This window comes from Anopheles merus, chromosome 2R (assembly GCF_017562075.2).
Source record: "Anopheles merus strain MAF chromosome 2R, AmerM5.1, whole genome shotgun sequence".
In the NCBI taxonomy this organism is placed as follows: Eukaryota; Metazoa; Arthropoda; class Insecta; order Diptera; family Culicidae; genus Anopheles; species Anopheles merus.
This window is the reverse complement of record NC_054082.1, coordinates 34670746-34693759: the sequence shown is the minus strand read 5'-3', so window position 1 is coordinate 34693759 and position 23014 is coordinate 34670746. Positions and strand designations below refer to the sequence as shown.

At 47.1% G+C, this 23014-nt stretch overlaps 3 protein-coding genes across 6 annotated transcripts; all 3 read right to left on the bottom strand.

The window, feature by feature from the left end:
- Nucleotides 1-922: 922 nt before the first annotated feature.
- LOC121588801 (gustatory and odorant receptor 24) lies at nt 923-2623 on the bottom strand. The gene is made up of 3 exons (XM_041907164.1): nt 2326-2623; nt 1204-2235; nt 923-1124 (listed from the first exon to the last, which is right to left on the bottom strand). The coding sequence occupies exons 1-3, from the start codon at nt 2560-2562 to the stop codon at nt 1017-1019; spliced, it is 1377 nt and encodes a 458-aa protein (XP_041763098.1). The 5' UTR covers nt 2563-2623; the 3' UTR covers nt 923-1016.
- Nucleotides 2624-3537: 914 nt separating this feature from the next.
- LOC121588803 (hsp90 co-chaperone Cdc37) lies at nt 3538-5450 on the bottom strand. The gene is made up of 2 exons (XM_041907167.1): nt 5214-5450; nt 3538-5072 (listed from the first exon to the last, which is right to left on the bottom strand). Exons 1-2 carry the CDS (start codon nt 5244-5246, stop codon nt 3933-3935), a joined length of 1173 nt encoding a protein of 390 aa, XP_041763101.1. The 5' UTR covers nt 5247-5450; the 3' UTR covers nt 3538-3932.
- Nucleotides 5451-6141: 691 nt separating this feature from the next.
- On the bottom strand, nt 6142-21689 carry LOC121588802 (glycine receptor subunit alpha-3-like). Of its 4 annotated transcripts, none has more exons than XR_006004218.1 (6): nt 21140-21689; nt 16713-16798; nt 16123-16577; nt 15776-16011; nt 15078-15692; nt 6142-6647 (listed from the first exon to the last, which is right to left on the bottom strand). XR_006004218.1 is itself a non-coding variant. In XM_041907166.1 (5 exons), the coding sequence occupies exons 2-5, from the start codon at nt 16787-16789 to the stop codon at nt 15129-15131; spliced, it is 1332 nt and encodes a 443-aa protein (XP_041763100.1). In that variant the 5' UTR covers nt 16790-16798; nt 21140-21689; the 3' UTR covers nt 6665-15128. The 4 variants fall into 4 exon arrangements, 1 of the variants encoding a protein (XP_041763100.1); XR_006004216.1 differs by lacking the exon at nt 6142-6647 and adding an exon at nt 6668-7248 and having other exon boundaries at nt 14684-15692; XM_041907166.1 differs by lacking the exon at nt 6142-6647 and having other exon boundaries at nt 6665-15692.
- Between the last annotated feature and the right edge of the window lie 1325 nt (nt 21690-23014).

Below are 23014 nucleotides of genomic sequence, written 5' to 3'. Positions count from 1 at the left end.
CATGAACCAATTTCTATGCGGACTGTCACAACAAGTGATAATTGTGTAGAGGAGTAGAGTAACCTAATAGGCTTATTTATGCTGATTACTTGAATTTATAAAAGTTCAGCAAACCCGTAATGCTTCTAATTGGCATCCGAGCTCTCGCTTTTCCAGCTCATACCTAATACGAGTATGTATATGCGAGTACGATCCACATAAGAAACGATCAATATCCGGACTTGTAAGAGTCGATGCATCTATCACCATACCACCGAGTGGCTTCGTTGCAATAGCTTTTTATTGCGATATGACTCTCAACACTGGCCATTCAAAGTCAACACTCGATCTGGAGATCTTTACACTACCCTTAGGATCGGCCAAAACCCAAAGTATTTGCATATTACCAATTGGTTCAATCAAAAATATAAACAGCAGTTGGGTGCGGTTTGCATTTCCCCCAGTGCAATTGCAACCCATCATCGGTTGCCGACTTCAATTAGCCACCTTTCCCATTTTCGGGCCACCGTACCCGAGTGAGCCAGGTGATGATGGCATGTGTAAGGCCCGCTTTTTCTCTGGCTACTGCGGTCTGGATGATCGTAAAAGTATAATGCGGTTAATGTGCATTCAGCTGGCCATGCTTTATGTACACCGCGCCATACATGTCGGAGACCACCTCATGAGTGGCGATTCTGAGTGTTCGCTAGACCGTAGACAGGAGGGATACACTGGGGATTACCATTTTCGATGTACAATAATGGGTCACAGTGACAGTGTGCCATTACGCGAAGGGGGGGTGGGGGGGGTGGTAAATAACAGTGTAGAATTAGACAGCAAGACAAATATCTATACAATGACGCAAAGTAGTGCTATTAATATTCGCGGGAGATAATCGAGACAAGATTACCGTCGAAACCTTAAAGAATAAAGGTGTCAAAGATAGTGTAACGATACGATTTTATTAAGCATTTTTACGGATGTCCTGATCACCTTACCTACCAGACGCTTCGTTTTGCGATCGTGCACCATACAACTTAAGAATGGGACGAATTACTGTGCATCAGCATGGCGCTGGGCTCATCGGGAATACTGATCTGGAACTGGAGCAACACCACCAGATACGTAACCATCGTGGCAAGCAGCTAGAAATATGGTGTTGTAAAATCCCACATCATCTATCGACACTAAACCCCACTCATCCACACCAGACGCGTGACTTACCGACTTAAACAGCGTGCGATTAACGTCGAAAAACCCGCCAAGATTGATGCTGGAAGGATTCATCTCGGTCGCACGCAAAAACATATTAATCTCCGTCTGCGCGTCCGTGTTCATCCAGCTCAGCTCCACCATCAGCAGCTTCTTCTGGAAGTTGGTGCGCACATTGAACGACGCGTAGTGCGCCTCGTCGCAGATGTAGAACAGCAGCCCCACGCTGCAGAATGCGGTCACCGCCAGCCCGATGTCCTTCACGCCGAAGCCGTCCGAAATTTGCGACATCAGCCCATAGATCGAAAGCGTTATGATGAAGAACAGATACAGACAGATGAACGTGAACGTGTAGCAGGTGGAAAAGCCCGTATCCCGTGCCAGCTTGCTCAGCCGTAACCATAGCGACCGATACTCGGACACCTTCGCCGCCGGACCGACGTGTCGCAGCGCGCGCTGAAAGTCTTCCGCCAGTATTTTCGCGGTAATGCTGAGCGTCTCACAGGCCATATACCAGTACCCGCCCATCATGTAGGTGATCGTGTCGAGCACACAGTACGGGATGACCTGCAGCAGCTTGAAGTCCACCATCGTCACGTGCGTAATGGCAACCGAGAGGGAGCACAGGATCGGCAGCAGGATCGCTATGACCTGCGCCTTGGTGCGCAGGCGCAACTCCAGCGCCCGGCCCGACGTTTTCCGGTAGACAGTTTCGAAATCGACCCACCCATTCACGACCGACACGACCTTGCGCGATTCGTACCACATCAGCGGTATGATCAGGATCGGCAGAATGTTCACGATGAACAGGTACGCAATGACGGACTCCTCGAAGCGGCCCTCGAGCGTGCGCACGATCTCGATGCGATTGAGCAGGATGAAGGCAATGTACACGGTGAGCAGCAGGAAAAACAGCACGCAGTACGTCATCGACGGGGAGGCAAGGATAAAGGCGGTTCCGCCCGACGGGAGCCGAGTGTACGGCAGCACACCGATGGCACGCAGCACCAGGTAGATCGGTTTGGAGCTTTCAAACACCATACACTAACCCCGGGGAAGCATAAACCTCAATTAGAGTGTCAAGCAGTGTTCCTCATGTGATTGGTCACCCCGTTGATGTACCCGTGTACTCACCGTTTGATCCGAAGGGACCGCATCCACAAACGCCTCCTTCGGTGTCAGCGGTGGAAAGCCAACGCGATTGTTAAACACGGTCGCGTTCCGCCTGGCGGCCTGCCGTGGTGGTACGTTCACGTTCGCGTTCGCGTCATCCGCAATGGGTTTTACGTCGAGAAACACGTTCCGGTTGCGCTTTGGCTCGTGCACCGAACTCTCGATGCGCATCGTGTCCGCGTTGAAGTAGAGACTCATGCTGCGGCAACAGTGTCTAGTCCAATTCCAGCTTACCCCCGACAGGGATGACGTCTTGCAAGGGAATGTGTTTTGGGGAGTTCGCACACTCTGCGATCACTTACCGTTTTGGGGCGTTGGTCGCCAGCCCAATGTGCATTTCCAGTCTTGAAGGTTAATGGATAATCGATGGTGCCTGTGCCCGCTTTAGCTGTGCATGGGTATGGATGGAATTATTTAATTATTCAGTGTCAACAACACATCACAGGCACCTTCTCCGTGTAAGGCCTCCTTTGCTAGGGGTTTGCCCTAGATGCCCTACAAAAGAAGGACGCATTTTATTGATCCATTGTCTTGAGACGGGTGGCTTCATCCATTCGTCACTCTAGCCAATCTTCGCAACCCCGGCACAGGTTCCAATGAAGCCTAATCTGCATAGATATTAAACCTTTTATCGAACGTAGTGCATAAAATTGATCCCCTATATTAGTCCTTCAAGGGCATCGGCGGTAGCAACAGCTTTCCGTACTGTTTTGTGATTAGTGAGCAACGATCCAACGAAAACAGGCGATCCCCTGCAGGCATTTGTGGGTAGCAGCGTTTAAGATGGATTATTAATGCGTGTCTTCGTGCGTCTGAGAGGTGTTTTGATTTATTCCGCTTTTAAAGTTTATCTTCAAAGATGAAATGCACATAAAATGGATTTCGTGGGTGCATTTTTTGGGAAGAAACATCGCCCGTAGTAAACGGGAATATAAAAACCTGATTAAGTTGTAAAAATGTCCACCCGAATAATGGAACACCTTTTAACAACTCTTGTTCATGGAGAAAAGTGGCAATGAAAAAACGGAATTGTTATGACATTCTCTATATATTGTATGCAATTATTTCAATACAAAACTACGCTATTCTAAGAAATAAGACAGAATGGTTAGATTGGACACGCGAAATGAGTTTCTTTCCGTAATGTTAAACTAAACGTCGCTTCAAATTTTGTAGACGAAAAAGCATGTTTTCTTACGAAAAAAAAAATATCTTCAACTAGGTAGTTCTGGAGTATGGATGACGACGGATGGATAAAATACATTATTTCTACGCAATGAGTCTTTCTCTGTATGTGTGTCGAATACATGCCAAGCCAGGCCATTCTATGAGGTTTGCAGCATTGAACACATTCTACATTGTAACTGATTTTTCGCAAACTCTACACCGCACCTGTTCTCCAGCCCTGTCTAAACCTGCCCGCACTTGCGTAGTTGGCCTTGCGTACCGCTGCTGCTGCCGTGAACTTTGCAGAGAAGCGTTGGGAAAGGATGTTTTGTCTGTAAACGTATATGCTACATGGCGCGCTGTGACCGAGCGTTCTTACCGCAGATAATGACTCACAGCGCCTACTTCGTCACCTCCTTCTCCTTACTATCACCTTCCGCTTGCGCATCTTCACTCTTGGGCTTTGCCTCCACGTACACCGGCTCCTCTGCATCATCTCCACCCTCAGCTGCGACCCCACTGCCGGATGTCGCCGCAGCGGCACTCTTTGCATCCGGCACCCACAAGCCCGAATCGATGCAGCGCTGCAGATGTACGCGGGCTTCTTCCGGAGGTAGTTTGGCCATCGCTTCCTGCAGCATGCCGATATCGCGCGTCTCGAAGCACTTCTGCAGCTCCTCGGGCAGCGATTCGAACACCTCGACCGGATCCAGCCCGCCCGGACCGAGCCGGGCCTTGCGCTCCTCCTCCTCCTGCTCCTCGATCAGCTTCTGCAGCTTCTCCTGGGCCCGCTTGCGGATGCGCTCCTTGAACGCTTCGATCTCGCTGAGGAACTGGTTCTTGTACTCGTTCTCCGCCTCCTGGATGCGCTGGAAGAAGGACGCGACGCAGGCCCGCGGGTCCACCTCGAGCTGCTTCGCAATGTCCAGGATGTACTGCATGCAGATGCACTGGTGGGCCACGTGCGCCATCAGCTCGTGCTTCTCCTGCATCTCCAGCTCGATGCACCAGATGACCAGATAGTTGGGCATGTCCTCGCACACGAGGTGGTGCTTGTCCTGCAGGTACTTCTTCGAATCGTCGTACTTCCGCAGCATGCCGAACTCCTTCATCTGCTTCTCGTACTTTTTGATAAAATCGCGCAGATTCATCTCCTTCTGCTCCTCGGTCAGCTCCTCCTCCCGGCGATTGATTGCACTCTTGTTGATGACCGTCTTGGCGAAGCCCGGCTTGCTGATCGTGTCCACGTTCCACGGTTGCGACTTTTCCTTCTTGCGCAGCTCTTCCTCCTCCTGCCGCACGCGCTCCTGCTCCTTCTCCAGCTCGTCGATGATTTTCTTCAGCTCGTCTAGATTGCCCTCCTGTCGCTGCAGCTTATCCTTCGCCTCCTTCAGCTTTTCCGCCGTCGTTTGCTTCTTCTTCTCTACCGTTTCCTTCTTTTTCTCCTGCTCCTGCATCCGCTCGACGCGGGCCTGATGCCGCCAGCGGAAGAGCGACGGTGTGTCAATGTTGGGATGCGTGTCGTCCTCATCATCCGAGATCTGTTTAGCAGAATGGATTGGCAGTTGTTAGATGTCTCCAAAGGACCACAGCCAAAAAAATAACACTCCCCAACAAGGTGGTTTGGTTGATAAATGCGTGCTGCATTTCGGTCTCCCGAACGTCAGTCACTTGAAGCCTACCTCAATATCTTTCCATTTGCTGTAATCAACCATCTTTATGCCGCTGTGTGCTCTTACCCTACGTCGAAACGGTAAAGCTTACTGGAAATTTACTATCGTGTCTGAGATGTATCGCGTATTTCCGGCACAATTCTTCCAATTTAACCGCTAGCCGCTTGCAATGAGCGCTTTTTCACTGCACCTCTTGTTTTTTAGTTGCTTCTCTGTTTGACAGATGTGTGTGTGTTTTTGCCTTCTAGATGTTTCCTGTCATTTGGCGACGACACACCCAGGTAACATGGTAACATGTATGGTTTGAGCTTAACAGTTTCTTATTAAGACCTTGACATCGAAACCGTATTGAGGGAATTTTAAATCACATTAAAATTTCTATCTGCAAACCCTAGCAATATACGATTCATTGTTAAATACACATACGATTCATCTTTTATTACTTCGTTTATGTTTGTACAGCATTGTGATGCAAAATATATGCAGTAAAGCGTAAAAAAGTAGTTAGAATCAATATCGCTGAAGCATATCACCGCAAGGCCAGACGATGTGAAATATACATCGAAGAAGATACTCTTTTTAAGTGATTTTCGAAAGCGGATGTTGTATCTCCCCCAACCCTTTAGCTTTACCTGTCAAATATTTCGCTTGTCACATAGTTTATTTCGCTGTACATTTCATCTCGTCTGGCCTTGCGGTCACGCTCACATGTATGTATTCAACTGTCATTGTGCATGGTGACATTCGATGAAAGGCCATTTTTTCCACGCGAAGAAGAAGAAGCTCGCACATGGCGTGAAAATATCCAAAAAGGAACAGATTGTTTATGTATGGAGTTCTCATCGAATATCATTGCATGTCATCGACTTCACGCTTTACGGTAGGACATTATTTGACTGTGTATCGAAGCGAATGAGTAAGGGTGAAAATTACATTTTTCTGTGAAGGAACTGGAAAAAAATATATGAATATTGAGAAAACAAAGTAAACAAAAATATTTATCACGAATTGCATAGCATTTTGCTCATTATATCGAAAATGTACAGTCAGAATTCAATCGTTGAACGCTTTTTAGTTGGCATACTTTTTAGTTCAACGCTCGATAGTTGGCTGACAGTTCAATTAAAATGCATGCGTTTTTATGGAAAACCGGGTTTTGAAAAAATAACAAAAATCTCATGGCCTGCCGAGAAAAACTTCAGAAAAATTTTGTATACAAAAACGTGCCAACTAAAAAGCACATATTCAATAGTTGGCAGGGAATCGAAGTTCAACCTCAACCAGTGAGTTCTGCCTGTATGCCCTTCACGCTGCAAAGCGCTACGAGTTGTGTTCGCTTCCATTGAATCCTACAACAGCTCGTTTGTCCCTCCTAACAAGCTTGTCCACTGGGTTGTATCCGCTGTCGCTTGGGTGTTGTTTGCTGCCTGGGTTTCATATGCTCTGGAATTTTCCAAAAAATAACCGTTTTTTACTGAAATGAAATTTAAACAGAAAACAATCATTTGTGCGGCAAATTGCACAAAAAAACATAGCTATCTTTAAACAGGCCAAATTGAGTGTGTGCGTGCGTGTGTGTGTGTATTTTTTTTCTTCTTACTTTATTGAGAAACATATTAAGATAGTAGCGTCAGATGGGTTTTTACTACTCTTAAAATTTAACTGCCGGTAAGTACTATTCTTAGCTTGCGTTTCATATCTTTATTTTTTGCCTAATTTTGCACCCTTTGTACAACGCCTCGGCTGTAACCGCTATACTGTAAACAATGCAATACAGTGACACTAGTTACCTATCGGAAAGAGGAAAAAAACACAAATTAATACAAACTAGGTGTGAGTGTTGGTGTGTGTGTGTAACTTCAGATTCTATTCGTAACAATACATTATTAATGGCGTCATTGGACAATTGGAGCTGCTTAAAGTGTAACAATTGCACGGCACTAATATACTAATGAAACACACTAGAGCGTCTTATCTGTAGGCTTAATATTTGTCATCTTATGTCCAGTTATCCCGCGCGGTGACTTTGGATTGAAGGAGTCGCCTGGTGTCGCTCAGGCTTATCAGATGCGAGCACAAGCGAGCGAACGCGCTGTGTATGTGATGGTGGTAGTAGCGCGTACGATAGGCAGATAAGTAAATTAGAATAGAGCATCCTCTATGGTTCTAAGCGCCTAGTATCCGAGCGTACTAGGTAGTGCATGCGGCAGGAATGCGGTACACTATTAAAAAGGATCGCGTTCGATCCTCGAATAAATATTTTCCCTTCGTCCTCATCAGGACATTTTTCGACTAAGGCCAGGAATTTCCTAATAAAAACCTAGTATGCACTACACAGAATTAGAAACATAATTTAGCGTTAGAGATAGGTGTCCAGGGCGCGGTAGTAGAGGATCGCGTTCGATCCTAATATATTTTTCGCCTCACCTAAGGAAGAATATTTTTCCTAGAAAAGGATGTTATCCATCGCTAGAAAAACACGCTGTAAAATCATCCCTTTCCTAACTGAAAATAAACAAAAGGAGCTAAGCAAGAGAAACGAAACGCAATATATTATTTCACTCCCGAAACGATATAATCTTCGAAAGCTTATTGATCCGCTATTGGACCCCTCCAGTGGTAATCCTCGGCGGACACCAGTAGGCAGAAAGGCGAAGTCGAATCCGATCTCTGCTCGCTCACTCTCTACTCCTTGAGCTTCTCCTCTTGAGAGTTTCTGCGGTAAAGGTTCCCCTTCCATCTGCATAGCCCCCCGAAAGCCTGGGGAAACTAGCTGGAAGGCAGTCGCTGTGAGGCGCGAACTTTTGCCAAAGGGATCTCGAAGGCGGAGTTCCTGGCGGTGTTAGTGAAGCGGGGCTTAGTTCGAATTGCTGCTCGTCTCCACGGCGGACCCAGGCACCAGCTACCTTCGCGGCTGGTCGGTGCGGCGGAGAGGTCGGGCAACATTGGTGGCTCCAGAGAGGAACTAGCATCCGTTAGTTCCCAAACGCTTAAGACGACTCTAGGCGTGCGGATACGTACCGCGAATCAAGGAGGTTCGTACGAGACCCGATAGCGTGATCGGACCGGTGGAGGAATGGGAGCTGGTGGATGATCGTATCCTGAACACAGACAGTGTTACAACGGACGGCGCTGCCAGACCATCGCATTTCATCGAGAATTCCGGCAGACGACATCAGCGGTACTCGGCAACCCCGCAACGAAGCAGGTGAAATGGCTACGAAGCAAGATACCAGCCAGACGGCCACGACGGTATCTAAAAGGGCGACCACGACGGCGCCCATAAAAACGACCACGAGGAAGGAATTTTTCGTGGACAACAAGAAAGGGGCATGTAGATTATGCCACGACCCGGACGAAGAAAAGGAACATATGGTCCAGTGTGACGACTGTGACCGGTGGTTCCACCTGGAGTGCGCGAAGCTTAGCGTACCCCCAACGCCGGATGAACCTTTTTTGTGTATCAAGTGCGTTCTACGTCCGAGCACTTCGAAAATGGAAGAACCGGCCATGGCTGGCAACAACGATCGGTCGCTTATACAGGAGCTCGTAAAAGCTCTAAAGAATGCAGCGATTGAGCCCAACCATGGTGAAAAGGCGCTTGAGGTGCTCATAAAGAGGGAGAGCATTCTCTCACTACCCAGTTTTGATGGGAAGCCTAAGGATTGGCCGCTGTTTAAAAAAACGCTGCTGGATACATCAAAACATGGAAATTTCTCGCAGCTAGAGAATTTGCACAGAATTCAGCGCTCCCTACGAGGGGAAGCGGAGAAAAGCGTGAAACCTTTGATGCTTGATCCGCAGAACGTTCCAGCAATCATCGATAGATTAGAAGAGTCCTTTGGCAGGCCAGAATTGGTGTATCGCGATCTGGTTAAAGACGTGCTGAAGGTGCGTATTGATAATACGTCCAAAATACCAGAACTTTCAGACGCCATAGACAATTTGGTAACCAACATAACGGCTCTGAATTGCACTCACTATTTGAACGATGCAAGACTCATCGATGACATTGTGGCAAAACTGCCGATGTCGTACCAGCTTCAGTGGTTCGACGTGGCAGAGTCGGAAAGAGATGCCACGATCAATGAAGTGAATGAATGGCTAAAAATCGCTGCTCGAAAGATTCGACGCGTAATAAAACCAGCGGGACGAGATCATGTTTGCATCCACGAAGGTGAGTTGGAACGCAAGCAACCTCAAGCAATCCCAAAACGAAATAACAAGTCAAAGCTGCGCTGTGTGGAATGCGCGAACGACCATTCGTTACCACAGTGTGAGACGTTCAAAGCGAAGACGATCAGCGAAAGATGGAAGACAATAGTAAGGGCTGGTCTGTGTCACGGCTGTTTACGCTTCACGAACCATAAGCTTACTGATTGCAGAATCTGGAAGGGCTGTGGTGTGAACGGGTGTACGGGACCGCACCACCCCTTAATGCATAACGAAAATAGAGCACAATCGGTAAATCAACACCACGAAGTTGTAAGGGAGCACCATCCTATCACATATAGTGAAAGCAACGCCCAAACATCATATCATCATCTGCAACATGACGAAGTTTCAAGGGCGAAACAAAAAATATATTATCAGATAGTGCCAGTTACCCTACGAAACGGGACTTTAGCCGTCAGTACATACGCATTCCTTGACCCAGGTTCCTCATTAACACTTTTAGAGGAAAATATAGCCAAAAAACTGGATCTAAAGGGAGATTGCGATCCCCTTAAACTGAAGTGGACTGGCAATATAGAAAATTGTGATTCGAAGAGTCGTAGAGTAAAGTTCAACGTAACTGGAAGCAACAACGTAGAACACTTCATAGATGATGCAAGAACGCTCATGAACTTGAACCTTCCTATGCAGACCATTAATGCAGAAAGACTTAAAAAAGAATATCCTCATCTTTCAAGCATTCCACTGAAGAGCTTTGCAGATGTGAGACCAACCTTGCTAATCGGCCTTAACCACAGCCAACTAATCCTTCCGCTTGATCGGAAAACAGGGTTAGACAACCAGCCCATCGGGATAAAGACTAAACTTGGCTGGTTAGTATTCGGAAAAGAAAACGTACTCAGTGACGATCCAGAAAGAGTAATGATCATGCAAGAAGAAGAAAGCATGAACACAATGTTAAAAAACTACTTCTCTACGGAAGATTTTGGGGTAAAGCTTGAAGCTAAACAAGTATGCAGCGAAGAACATGAAAGAGCTTGCAATATCATCAAACAAACGATGAAGTACGAGAACGGAAGGTACGAGATTGGGCTTTTATGGAGAACGAATGAAGTTCAATTCCCCGACAGCTATAGGAACGCTCTAGGCAGATTACAGAGCCTAGAAGGGCAACTGCAAAAACAACCCAAACTAAAGGAATGGGCGTTGCGCACATTCAAGGAGTATATCTCAAAGGGTTATTTGCGAAAGCTAACGGCAGCAGAACTATTGAAACCACCTACCCGAGTGTACTATTTGCCACACTTTATTGTGACAAACTCGAACAAACAAGAACCAAAACCTCGCATAGTCTTCGACGCAGCATCGAAAGTGCAGGGAATATCTCTTAATTCGCAACTGTTGGCAGGACCCGATGCAACGACATCACTCTTCGGAGTATTATTGAGATTTCGGGAAGGCAACACGGCAGTTGCTGGTGACATCAAAGAGATGTTTCACCAGGTGAAGGTGCGTTCGGAGGACCAATACGCACAAAGCATACTATGGCGAGAATGCAACGAGCAGAAAACACCAGAAATATTTGTTATGCAAGTAATGACGTTTGGCGCTACCTGTTCTCCAGCGTGTGCTCAGGCCGTAAAAAACGAAAACGCTTCTCGTCACAAGGCGTCCCACCCCTTGGCATACGACGCCATCGTGAGCCAGCACTACGTGGATGACTACATCGATAGTTTTACCTCTGACGCTATTGCCCAAGAAACAACCAATCAAGTGATCAATGTTCACGAACATGCCGGGTTTTATATCCGCAACTTCATAAGTAATTCGGATACGCTTCTACAGTCAATTCCAGCAGACAGAAGGCAGGTCGGTGAAACCATTGTTTCGTTTGAGGAAAAGAACGGACCCTATGAAAAGATTCTCGGGGTGTATTGGAACACCAAGTCAGACGTTTTCGGCTACAACCTCAACAAACTGCATGTACGAAACGATTTGCTGCGTTCACAACGAAACCCAACAAAGAGAGAAGCAGTAAGTTTGGTAATGAGCGTCTACGACCCAGCAGGCTTGATAAGCCATATCACCATTCAAGGACGAATACAGTTACGTGGAATACACATCGCAGTAAAAGATTGGGACCAGCAAATACCGTCAGACCTAGCTGACGCCTGGCGTAGTTGGTTGAAGCAGTTAAACAACATCGGTGACTTCGTCGTACCACGGTGCATCAGACCAGCAGCAGCCTTGTTTACGGAGATCCATACGTTCGTCGATGCATCTAAAGACGCCTTCGCCGCGTGCGTTTACGCAAGAAGCTATGATGGCAACATCTTCACAAATCATCTACTTGCGGCAAAGGCGCGAGTGGCACCCATTAAACAGCTGTCAATTCCTCGTCTTGAGCTACAGGCAGCGCTACTAGGAACTCGACTAGCGAAGACAGTGATAGCGGAACTTCGCATTGAGATTAACCGGTCCGTATTTTGGAGTGATTCCCAAACTGTCCTCGGGTGGATCAAAAATAGAAAACGGAAGTACCAACAATTTGTAACCCATCGTGTGAGTGAAATTCTAGAAACAACGACAATGGACCAGTGGCGTTGGGTGCCAAGTAAGGAAAATCCTGCAGACGCGGCAACCAAAATCACGAACAACGAGAATCTGTGGAAGTATGGACCCGAGTTCTTATTGAAACCAGAGTTTGATTGGCCTACGTCAAAGCGAGAGTATGAGACCCAAGAAGAGATGGTATTGACCATGTCAGAATCAGGCGAATTAATATCCGTAGAAAACTATTCTAGCTGGACAAGACTGGTTCGCCACACGATATTTCTTCGAAAATTTGTCCAGTACATAATCAACAAAAGGTCATTTGATCCGACGATCAAGATGTCGGATGCAGAAGCAGCACGATCATATCTTTATAAAATGGCGCAATCACATGGCTTTCCTGAAGAGATCAAGGCTTTAGGAAATGGTCAAAATGTGAAAAGGGAAAGTGCGCTAAACAAGTTAGTTCCTTTTATGGATGAAAGAGGTGTCATCCGTTCCAGAAGCAGATTGGAGAAAATCCAGGCCATGCCGTCATCAGCAAGAACTCCAATCATCTTGCCTCAGAAACATCGAATCACCAAACTTGTTGTTCGTGATTATCATGAGAGGACATTACATCAGGCGGACAATGTTGTGATCGGCGAATTACGACAAGAGTTCTGGATAATCAATGTGAGAGCAGTCCTAAACAACGTAAAACGATGCTGCCAGTGGTGCATCCTGCACTCTGCGAAACCAGTTTCTCCGATGATGGCCCCGCTTCCAGAATATCGCGCTACGCCATACAACCCACCATTCCTGCACACCGGCGTAGACTACTTTGGACCGTTAGAAGTAGCTGTAAAACGTTCGACGGAGAAGCGTTGGGGTGTACTATTCATGTGCATGTCAACGCGAGCTGTACACCTTGAGCTGGCAAAGAAGCTGGATACAGACAGCTTCCTAGTCTGTCTAAAGAACTTTCAGCACCGACGAGGAAAAGTCAGCCACCTTTACAGCGACAACGGGACGAATTTCGTCGGAGCAGAACGAGAACTACGTCAACTACTGATGGATATAGATGCCTGGATGGGCAAGGAAGCAGCGTTGCAGTTCAAAATTGAGTGGCATTTCAACCCGCCATCGGCTCCACACTTTGGCGGAATCTGGGAACGGCAGATCCAGACTATAAAGAAGGGACTTCGACAGATGATGGAAGAATACAGGCTGAGGAAACCCTCACCAGAAACGTTAATGGCTACGTTACTTCAGATTGAATTCATTTTGAATTCACGGCCATTAACACACATACCCACCACTAGAGACGAAGAGGAGATCTTAACCCCTTTTCATTTTTTGATAGGTAGGAGTGGTACTGCAATTCCACCTATGGCGCTGACTACCTCTAGCATCGAACGTCAGCAATACAAATTAGTCCAACACCACTCTAAAATCTTCTGGGACAAATGGAAAAAGGAGTATTTACCAACGCTTCTTAAGAGAGACAAATGGACGAGCAAAGTGGTACCCTTGACGGTGGATGACATCGTGGTACTATCAGACGACAACGCGCCTCCGGGAAAATGGCTAAAAGGGCGGATAGTTGAAGTGCATCGAGCTGCAGACGACCAAGTACGATCGGTAGCAGTGCAGACCGCCAGCGGTATAATCAAACGTCCAGCGGTAAAGGTAGCGTCGCTGGATGTCACTGCGAAGGAACACATATTAAACTTACATAGCAGGAAAAGAAAAGGGTTTAATAATGGAACAACTAGCGTTGCTAAATCAAACAGGTGTAATCAATAGAATTGAAAGCCATTCACCAAGGTACAGGTAATCCAACCAACGGGTTGTATTACGAGGGGAAGGATGTCGCTCAGGCTTATCAGATGCGAGCACAAGCGAGCGAACGCGCTGTGTATGTGATGGTGGTAGTAGCGCGTACGATAGGCAGATAAGTAAATTAGAATAGAGCATCCTCTATGGTTCTAAGCGCCTAGTATCCGAGCGTACTAGGTAGTGCATGCGGCAGGAATGCGGTACACTATTAAAAAGGATCGCGTTCGATCCTCGAATAAATATTTTCCCTTCGTCCTCATCAGGACATTTTTCGACTAAGGCCAGGAATTTCCTAATAAAAACCTAGTATGCACTACACAGAATTAGAAACATAATTTAGCGTTAGAGATAGGTGTCCAGGGCGCGGTAGTAGAGGATCGCGTTCGATCCTAATATATTTTTCGCCTCACCTAAGGAAGAATATTTTTCCTAGAAAAGGATGTTATCCATCGCTAGAAAAACACGCTGTAAAATCATCCCTTTCCTAACTGAAAATAAACAAAAGGAGCTAAGCAAGAGAAACGAAACGCAATATATTATTTCACTCCCGAAACGATATAATCTTCGAAAGCTTATTGATCCGCTATTGGACCCCTCCAGTGGTAATCCTCGGCGGACACCAGTAGGCAGAAAGGCGAAGTCGAATCCGATCTCTGCTCGCTCACTCTCTACTCCTTGAGCTTCTCCTCTTGAGAGTTTCTGCGGTAAAGGTTCCCCTTCCATCTGCATAGCCCCCCGAAAGCCTGGGGAAACTAGCTGGAAGGCAGTCGCTGTGAGGCGCGAACTTTTGCCAAAGGGATCTCGAAGGCGGAGTTCCTGGCGGTGTTAGTGAAGCGGGGCTTAGTTCGAATTGCTGCTCGTCTCCACGGCGGACCCAGGCACCAGCTACCTTCGCGGCTGGTCGGTGCGGCGGAGAGGTCGGGCAACACCTGGTCTCCCATAAGCTCAAACGGGGAGCGTGACCCAACACCAGAGTGGTGTTTGGAGTGGTTTGGTTTCGCCCCATCGTCCCTACATTCCTATCGATGCTACTTTCTTATCTTTATGCAACCACTCTACCGCTTCTGTTTGACTATTTGAAATCCTTTTGCATGGAGGCGTACGGTGTATTTTATAATTTACAAGTTTCTCCTTCTCCTTTTCTTTTTTTCCGCTGGTGTGCGCGTTGTGCGCTTCTACAATCTAAGCTAAGTGTTTTTGTCTTTATCTAGTGTAATATAACCATTTCTCGTTAGCAATCCGTCATGCATCATTTCTCTCGCTACGAATAAACATATCAATAAGTAAGCAGGGCATGCGGGATATCTATCATTTAGCACCCACCTCCCCAGTAACGTCCCGCTCCCCTTGCAAACACCTGCCAAAACCCCGTACTTAAATATACTCGTAAAACATGATCCAGTACGTAACGTTCAGCAGCGTGAAGAGAAAGGGGAAAAAGACGCGCGAAAACCGATCGATGTTGATCGCCCGCTTGAGCCGCATCTGGGCGGGCGTCAGCTTCGGTATGGCCGAGGCCGGTTTGCACGGCGGTGGCGGTATCGTCTGGATGTGCGGTACGGGCGACAGGAGCAGCGTGCTTTCCTGCCGCTGGAACGTGGTGATCGGTATGTCGTGCGGATGCTCGTGCGATTTGCTGTTGCGCTTGCCGTTTTTCGCGGTAAAGTCAAAAAACTTGTCCATCTTGGGCGGGTGCGGTTTCGGCGGCGACGGTGGATCCGAATCGCCCAGCACAATGTTCACCAGACAGTACTCCATCAGCGCCATAAACACGAACACGGTACAGACGGACATGAACGCGTCGACCGCCTTCAGGTAGGAGACGGGCGGCAGCGAGGCCTGCGATTTGGCGTGCTGCGTGCTGAGCGTTAGCAGGGACGTGACGCCGAGCGTAACCCGGGCCGGGGCCGCCTCCGGTTTGATCCAGAACGAAACCCACTGTAAAGCGGGGGATGAAGACAGAAAGATTGATAAATTCTATGCGTCGGAATGGTGCACCAAACAACAACAACAACACTCACCGACATGATGACGATCAGACAGGTCGGAATGTAGGTGTGGAACAGATAGTAGCCGAGGCGTCGCTTCAACACAAACACCACCTCCAGACAGGTGAAGTTCCCGGTCGAGTACACCTGGGTGCAGTCGGCCGTATAGTTCTTGACCAGCGCCAGCTGGGGCAGCTCGATGTGCGCATCCACCACCAGCGGCACCTCCAAATCCCACTGGAACACCAAATCGTCGGTCGTGTGGGAAACTGAAAGCAAACAAACAAAGCAAGCCATGCGGACCTCAAGCCAGTAAGTACTACAAACGAACGCACACAAACACATACACAGTCACAGTCAAACACAGGACAACAACTTACGGCTTTCCATCTGCAGCTTGCACTCCTGCGTGTCGTGCGGGTAGATCAGGAAGTTCATCGCGCAGGACAGCTTCAGCGTCAGCTTCACCATGTACAGGATCGTTTTGTCCTTGTACAGCCACATGTAGTGGTTCGGGATGGTCATCGTCTGGAAGGTGACGGATTTGGCATTCTTGAAGAACGAGTCCGGCCGCCACATGTTCTTCAGCCAGTCCACCTCGAGCAGCCGGTACTCGGACGTCATGTTTTCCGGCAGCCGCAACCGGTGGTCCTTCCACGTCTGGGCGAAAAAGATGTCCGCCGCGTACGTCATCGAGTTTTCATCGATCGAATCCAGCCCCATGACGGTCACGTGGAAGAACACGATCGTCGGCTGGCCGTCCTTCTTCGGCGGGCGCATCTTGTCGTACAGCTTCGGGTCCTCCGGCAGGATATCGTTGAACGTGAGGCTGGTTCTAGTCGTTTGAGGTTAGTGGAGAGGTAATGAAGAAAAGAACAAACAAACAAACAAATAATGTAATAATTGTTTTCTCCTCTCTTCATAGGCCAGTGGCACACAGAAAGCGGATTGATGGTGTGCGCTGACTTACTGATATTCGCCATTGATTTCCCGAACGCATTGTGCCACCATCAGTAGCAGTCCACTTATCGCATACTGCACCAGCATGTCACTTGTCTGTGGAAGAAGCGATACAGGAACGGAGACAGTGTGTGAGAAAGAGAGAAAAAGTACAAACAATGCAGCTGCACGAAATCAAACAAAAAAGCAGGGGGGGTTGGGTATTATCCGACATGTCCCAGGCACACGTTCTGCTCCACCGGCCTCCCTAAGAGTTTGCTGCCCCGGTTGCGGTGTATGTAACAAACAATGATCAAATCTTGTTTGCAGTGCAAGATAATGCCTTGTTCCCCTTTCCTTCTTCCCTTTCTTTTGTCTCTCTCTCTCTCTCTCTCTCTCTCTCTCTCTCTCTCTCTCTCTCTCTCTCTCTCTCTCTCTCTGTGTGCCGTAACACAATCATGCTCAGAGAGTAATCGGTTTTGCATATAGCGCCGCATCGGAAGATCAACATCGGGTTGCAAACCCGCGTGCACTCGGGGGTTTCACGGGACGGGACGGAAACAATTGCCGTTGCCTAGCCGCGGGGTTCGCCCCATGCAATGAGGATGCTTCGGGCTACGGGAAAACTCCGAGTCCCGTATGTACTGTAGAACCGTTTTACCTATCTCAATTCTTGCCTAGGGGAGGCCGTGCCCAGCAGCGCAGGCGAATGGGGAACGAGCGATTAACGTCATAACTAGTAGTGGGTCCCGTGTCCCGTGTCCCGTCCTGTCTGTGCGGTTCTCACACTGCTTCCGTTTACTACTACTACTACTACCACTTCTGCTACTACTCACTGCCCCGGCTGGTACGCTCGTTTGCTTCGAGACGACAAACCCGCTGAAGATGCCACTTGAGTGTGTGTGTGTGTGTGCGTCTTCTTCTCCATCCCCATGCCTATGACAACCGCCAAGTATTATCGGTTACAGCATGACCGGACCCTCCCGATTGTCATGAATAATACCAATATGAGGGAGGCAGGGCAAGGACTCCCCTCGGCCGCATGGCTGGACCGTTCGCTGGCACCATGCACTTCCCCTTGCGTGTGAAAAGAACAATAGACCGTGAGCAAACGAGCATAATGCCATGCGAGGGTACAAGCTGTTGACAAGCGCCATGGAACCTTCCGCCTCCCCCCCCCCCCCCGCTCTTCACCCCGCACTGTATGGTGTAACGGAAGCGGAACAAAACCGTACTTGTCAGCGATTTTTCGCACTGGTTCGCGTTCCCGGTTTAGCGCTCTTGCCTTCTTCCCCCCTGGGGTTCGCTCGTCCGACCATCGGCCATGGATTGAGTGGTACGATAATCACGGCGAATGCACAGAGCGGTGGGTATGTGTGGGAGCGGAGAAGGTTAGATGGCACAGGATGGCTCCTGTGACCGTGACTTCAGTGTGCTTGGGCGTTGGAGGAGAGCGCACCTAGCGCGCAACGTCGATCAAAACCACACGCTCAAGCCTCTCTCGATAAGTATCTTTAAATCGTCCTTCTTCTTCTACTTTTTTGTAGGCAGCGATGGTAATAGCGTTGCCGGAAGGGTAGGGAGGAATGGGAGGGAGAGTGGGGGCGGGGTTTCCTATTTTTATAATTACTTGACAATCAGCACCCACTGTTCCTACTACGGGACATGATGAAAAGGGCATTTTGGAGAGTGCAGCGTTTTTTTTCTTTCTCTTGTGCACTGCTTCCTCTTAACGGAGATACGAGAGAAGGAAAAAAAAGTATGCTGTCGAGGTGAGATGACAACAACTACAGCAAAAGCAGCAGCAGGATGGTTCAGTCGAAGGTGATGGGAGTTTTTGGCAGGAGGACCTAACATGTGCTAGGGTATGTAACAACATCATGATGCACTTTGGCAGGGAAAAGAAGTTCGCAGATAAATGGAAGTATTAAAAAGGGCCGGTCTGGTGGTACACAGTCGTCAACTCGTACGACGTAACAACATGCCCGTCATGGGTTGAAGTCCCGAATAGACCGTGCCCCCATACGTAGGACTGACTATCCTGCTATGATAACACAATAAGTCACTAAAAGTCAAGCTCACTTCTCCTAGTGGGTACACAAAGGCAGGCCTTGACCGACAACGGCCAAAGAAGAAGAAGAAGAAGAAGAAGAGAGTATTTAAATATTAATATGAATTATTTTCTAAACAGAGAGAAGTGTGCGTGATGAGCAACGGGGAACGACGGTCCATTGTAGGCTTGAACCCACATGACATGACGGGCATGTTATTGAGTCGTTCGAGCTGACAACTGTACCAAGGTAGCAAGTGATCTTAGTGTAGCTTTCTGCTTTGGCAAAATATTAAAAAAAAAATAAGTATTATTACTAGCAATATTTTGCTTCATTTGACCCAAACTAGCTTTTATTAGCTTGTATGGGTAGTAAACGTCATGTTCCTTCTGTGACCTGCAAAAAATATAAATATTACCTGATTCTTCTTTTTCTTCTTCTTTGGCAGAAAAACCGTTGGCGGTCAAGGCCTGCCTTTTAGTGATGGGAAAAATGAATCTCAGAAGGGATTCGAATCTTCGAATCCCAATTCTGGATGGTTTCTGTTTTACTCCTATTATTTAACTTTGCAGTACTTACATCATAATTAGTACAGGTCCCCGAGATACGTGGACCTTTATTCAATATCAAATCAAAATTATTTATTTATTAACTATAACTTCTCATTCAATGCTACATTACACGAACATTTGCTATATTTTGACTGAAACTGCGTCATTCGACTTCCAAAATTAGAGATACGTGGTTTCTCTCGTCCCCCATTAATAGCGTATCTCGGGAACAACCTGTAATTTCAATTGCAATTCCAATCGCAATCGCAATCGCAATCAGAATCCCAAACGCAACCAGAATCTCCATCGAATCGTAATCCCAATCAGAATCCCAATCGAATACCAAACGAATCCCACTTTCAATAGAATCGCAATCCCATTCACAATACCTATCCCAATCGAATCGCAAACGAATCCTAATCCCAATCGAATCGCAATCAAATCCCAATCGCAAAGGAATCTTTTAGGGATTCAAATCTTACAAATGGGATCCGATACGATCGAATCTTTCTAGGGATTGAATCTTCGAATCTTCTGAATCCTGAATCTCCCAACACTAACTGCCTTTTACCACTAATGGGCTTGATTTTCACTGACTTATTTTTATTATCATAGCAATATAATAAGTCCTACGTATGGGGGCACGGTGCATTCGGGGCTTAAACCCATGACAGTCATGTTTGTTAAGTCTTACGTATTGTATTGTATTGTATTGTGAATGTACCACGAGACCATATTACCTGATTAAAGTTGCATAAACCAAAGAATAAAGTAATAAAGTTTGGGAGAAATGAGCAAGCATGTTTAAGCCCAATATTTTTTTAATAATTGCACTGTAAAATATAAATCCAATGGAGCCAATGTTTATTTTGAATCTCTTATCTTATTCACCCGTAGCAGGATGTACCGTATGTTCTGTATGTGAGGGACACGGGTTTCGACTCACTTCCGGTCCAGTAGCAACGGACGTTTCTATCCCGTAAACCTGCCTGGCCAAAATGGGTTTAAGTACATTAGATCTTCTCGTAACGAGTTCTTCCCATAGATTCGTTTAAAGTCCCATAGCAAGTTTAAATGATTCACAACTACTCTCAAATTTCGCATAACAAGCAAAACAAAATTCGCGTTTTTATCCATATTTTTTGTATCACAAACGCTAATGATTTTAGAATGAATCGATAAAAATAGGCATTTGGGTCCAATCATGCTACGTATTGATAACCGCGAAAAATCAATAATTACTTGTAAAAGATCCATTCTCATGGAGATTCCCGGACTAATTTCGCTTCTAAAATTTATTTTTTTCTAATTCCATTTCTGGAGTCAATCATGATTCCGCTATCGGTACAAATTACGATTCCGGAACCGATTCTGATCGCGGAATCGATTCCGGAGCCGACTCGGGAACCGGCTCCGGAGTCAACTCCGGAATCGGCTCCGGAATCGGAATCGATTCCAGCATCGGAATCGGCTCCGGAATTGATCTCAAACATGGAATCGGAATCGGGTAGGTCCGATTCCGAGCTATCTACACTAATGTGTACCACTGTACCGGTAATGTGTCGTTTTAGCATTATTTGGGAGCCAATTATTTTACTAAAAGTAAAAAAGAAGCTTATCGCATAACCAGTTTTCCATATAATGGAGTGTGTCTCCTGAATGGAGTAAACTCATTATGCGACGGTATCCACTGTATTATAATTATATAGTCGTTCCCCGAGATCGTTTGTTTCCATTAACTTGCACTTAATTTTGAATGTATCAAAATAGTGATATTAATACAATTAGCGTAATTAAAGCATAACGGTCGTCTTTTTTTTTAACTAAATGTTTCCAAAAATTACCCAAGCACCCACCTGCTAATAATAACGTTGTGATGGGAGAAACAAACTGATATCCTTATTGCTATCCGTTGGCTGCTGGAAGTTTTGCAATGCACACACACACAAGCACACGTGGTTACAATTTGGTTTCACAATTTTTTTTTTTTTTAAATGAATCTCTAGCACACCAACAGCAACATCAACACTGCGAAAGGTTCATTATCTGTCCAGGGCAACGGTTTGGTCACACCGGATCAAAGCAGGCCCGGCACAATACCACCACCGACCGAACGCCCACCGATCACCGTTGATCATTAGAGGTTTTTTTGGGCCTGATCGATCGAGCTTGGTGGCGTAGGTTTAGCCGATAAGCCTGCTGTGGATCCTTAGCATGTAAATTTGAATTTTCCACACACACAATTTACACAATCACACACGCGCATGACGAGGATAGCAACGCGATCATCCTCGGCCGAAATGGAACGTTGAACTGAGCCATTTCCCGGTGGCCGCGCGGTCTTAAATAGATTTCAGCATCCCTGACGGTGACGGCGGGGCGGCAGGAGCAGCAGCACAATCGGGTTCTGGGGGTCCATTTTTATCCTACCGTACCGTACCGATGGACACCACCCCCCCCCCCAAGGATGCGCAAATTTTTCTTCTGTCGTCTCGCTCTCTCTCTCTCTATCTCTCTTGCTCTCTCTTCTCGCATTAGCCGTTGCTAGCGAGGCAGTCAGCCCGTTTTCTTCTGCGCCTCCTTTGTTCGTTCGAGTGTCCTTGATCTCTCATCATCAGCGCGCGCTTGGAGCTCATCATTGCCAGTGACTGCAGTGATTCCGGGCCATTGTATACCTTCCATGAGAGTGTATGTGTGTGTGTGTGTGTGTGTGTGTGCGTCCGCTTGTAGTGGTAATGTGTTTGTCCCGGTCGGTCTCATTAGTCCCTTTAAGTTTGTCATCCTTTTTCCCTTTTTGGCGATGCAGGAAAGGATGCAGGACACAGAGTAACAGAATTTGTTACCTCTCCTTTGCTCCAGTGTGTGTGTGTGTGTGTGTGTGTGTGTGTGTGTGTGTGTGTGTGTGTGTGTGTGTGTGTGTGTGTGTGTGTGTTTGGTCCGCGGTCGTTAGTGGCACCGAACAAAAGGATGGAACGATGGGGTGGATCTTGAAGGTGGTGGCGTGTAAGTAGCGAAAGAGATTTAGCCAGATTATTGCAGTGCTGAGGCAGTGTGGGATCAAGCTGCTGGGGAGGGGGACGGGGTTTGGGCAAGCTAACAAACAAATGGAAAACATGCAGACACACAAATAGAAATATCCTTACATATTGGGTATTGCTCGGGCCATGGGCACTTAAGCTTTGATGCGGATACACACTGGAAGCACCAAAAGAGCACTATTGCCGAAATAAACCACCTAATGATGAGGGGAGGGGAATCCCTTTTTGAAGCTCGGAAGCGGAAGGGTGGAAGATTGAGGAGCCGCAGAAAGAGAGAGAGAGAGAGCCAAGGTAAGTTGACCCTTGGTGTTGCCATTGTTGTACGGAAAAGTCTGCAGTGCTCTTCTCTTACCCCTCACCGAACCAGCATTGTCTCCCCCATGACCAAAGGCATGAGGTTAAGATGATCATCTGTACTTTTATTTTTTAGTATTTTAGCACCGCATTAAAGGATGTAAAGTGTATCACATTTGCCATACTTTGTATGCGCTTCCCATCTCTTTCGGTTGTGAAATTTACGTCTAAAAACCACTCGACACCCTTTCTGGTCTTTTGTGCTGTGGGTGGTGCTTATCCTCCTTCCTCAGGGGAGGTATATGTGTGTGTGTGTGTGTGTGTGTACAACACAAGACCCTCGATTCGTCCTGTTTGGTTGAGTTTTGGAGTGCGTCTCAGGAGGGCATCTCATTAATA